The 1,417-nt window shown below is 35.9% G+C and overlaps 1 protein-coding gene across 2 annotated transcripts in view; it reads right to left on the minus strand.

The window, feature by feature from the left end:
* The window catches only part of LOC108730966 (S-adenosylmethionine mitochondrial carrier protein), a 3,226-nt gene extending 2,177 nt beyond the window's left edge, over positions 1-1,049 (minus strand). Inside the window, exons 1-2 of one of the 2 annotated variants that reach the window (XM_018460972.1) lie at positions 910-1,048; positions 616-811 (exon numbers count right to left, since the gene is read on the minus strand). In XM_018460972.1, coding sequence (XP_018316474.1) covers positions 616-684 — 69 coding nt within the window. In that variant the 5' untranslated portion in view covers positions 685-811; positions 910-1,048. Of the gene's footprint in view, positions 1-615 lie in introns of both variants that reach the window. The other variant, XM_018460973.1, reaches the window with a different exon arrangement.
* Between the last annotated feature and the right edge of the window lie 368 nt (positions 1,050-1,417).

Raw genomic sequence — 1,417 nt, forward strand, 5'->3', positions numbered from 1 at the left:
TGATGCATTCTATTATTTATTTAAATATTTTAATTAATAATTGCTATAAGTGGGTGCAAATAATTTTTCCTTGTTTAAGGAAGTCTTGAGTTTTCAAATGAATACAAATATTTATATTAAAAATCTTTTTGATATTATAAATTGTATTATTTATGAGAACCTAACGCTTAAACGTCCAGCTACTGGGATATTTACCTTAAAATAATTTATTAATCTCAATATGCCGATTAGTTTTTTATATGCGAGATATTAATAACAAGCAATTTATTGATGACATAGAAATAATTTATACGAAAATAAAACGCGACAATTTACAATCATTTATGAAAATCAATTTGTAAGTAACAGTAGATGTGGGATAAATTAGTAAAATTTAACACCTGATAAATAATCAAAGTGAGATTAATGAGGAAAACATCGAGCTATAAATTAGTCGGTCGTGAATTATGAACGGAACATGTTTATATAAATATGAACTATTAAAAAAATCACAAAAAAAACAGGTTAAAAAAGATAACAAGTGTACGTGTCAGATTTGAAAAAGCTAGATAACTCGCATATAATAAGTTTAATAATCATTAACCGGCAACCATCGCCGGACAAAACGACACTTACGATAAACGATGTAAGCAAGACATCTCTCTTCGAGAGATTCGTTGCGGACTTTTCTTGCTCGTGAAGCATTTCCTCACCACGTTATGCTCCGTCTCGACGTTGGGTCCGATTAATGAGATTTCAAGAAACGTCATCGAGCTGATAAGTAGGAAAAGTGGCCTCTGATCAAAAGACTACCTCGTATCGCGCGCCAGATCTTTCGGCAGAAAAAGTATTCGCGCAATCATTGATCAACACAACAATTACTATCGGATACTGAATATTTTAGATCATGTATGCTGCTAAAACTTGTACCGTTCATGATGAAACGACATAAATGATGCAAGCCGACGAGAAAGCACGTGCTCTGTATCGCTCCGTCTGCATTACCATACATTACATAAGTAGGTATATGTTGGTATACGTGAAGCCCGTCGTCTGCTTTTCAAAGCCGAACTTAACCTAACCTAATCTAATCTTTCCAATAATTCGCGGGAAAATTGGAGTTAACCTCTTAAAAGCAGTAATTCGCAATGTTCATCGTTGATCAGAAAGTGACAGAGAATCGCGCGCGTGTAAGCAGGTCTGTTCTTTTACCATCCCAAGTTCTGAACTGGGGGTCGATTGTGGATGCGTTCGGGGAAACACTATTCGCGCTATGGATGCCAACGCTGTTCGTGGATCCAATAGGCCTGTTCTTTTCGGCTGAACTTTTGCACCAGTTCATCTTTCTTCCTTTCTTCTTCAGGAGAAAAGAAGAGGAAGAAAGATGAATTGGTGCAAAAGTTCAGCCAAAAAGAACAGGCCTAAGGCTGGAATCAGA

This window comes from Mycetomoellerius zeteki, unplaced genomic scaffold (genome assembly GCF_001594055.1).
Source record: "Mycetomoellerius zeteki isolate Tzet28-1 unplaced genomic scaffold, Tzet1.0 scaffold98, whole genome shotgun sequence".
Lineage (NCBI taxonomy): Eukaryota > Metazoa > Arthropoda > Insecta > Hymenoptera > Formicidae > Mycetomoellerius > Mycetomoellerius zeteki.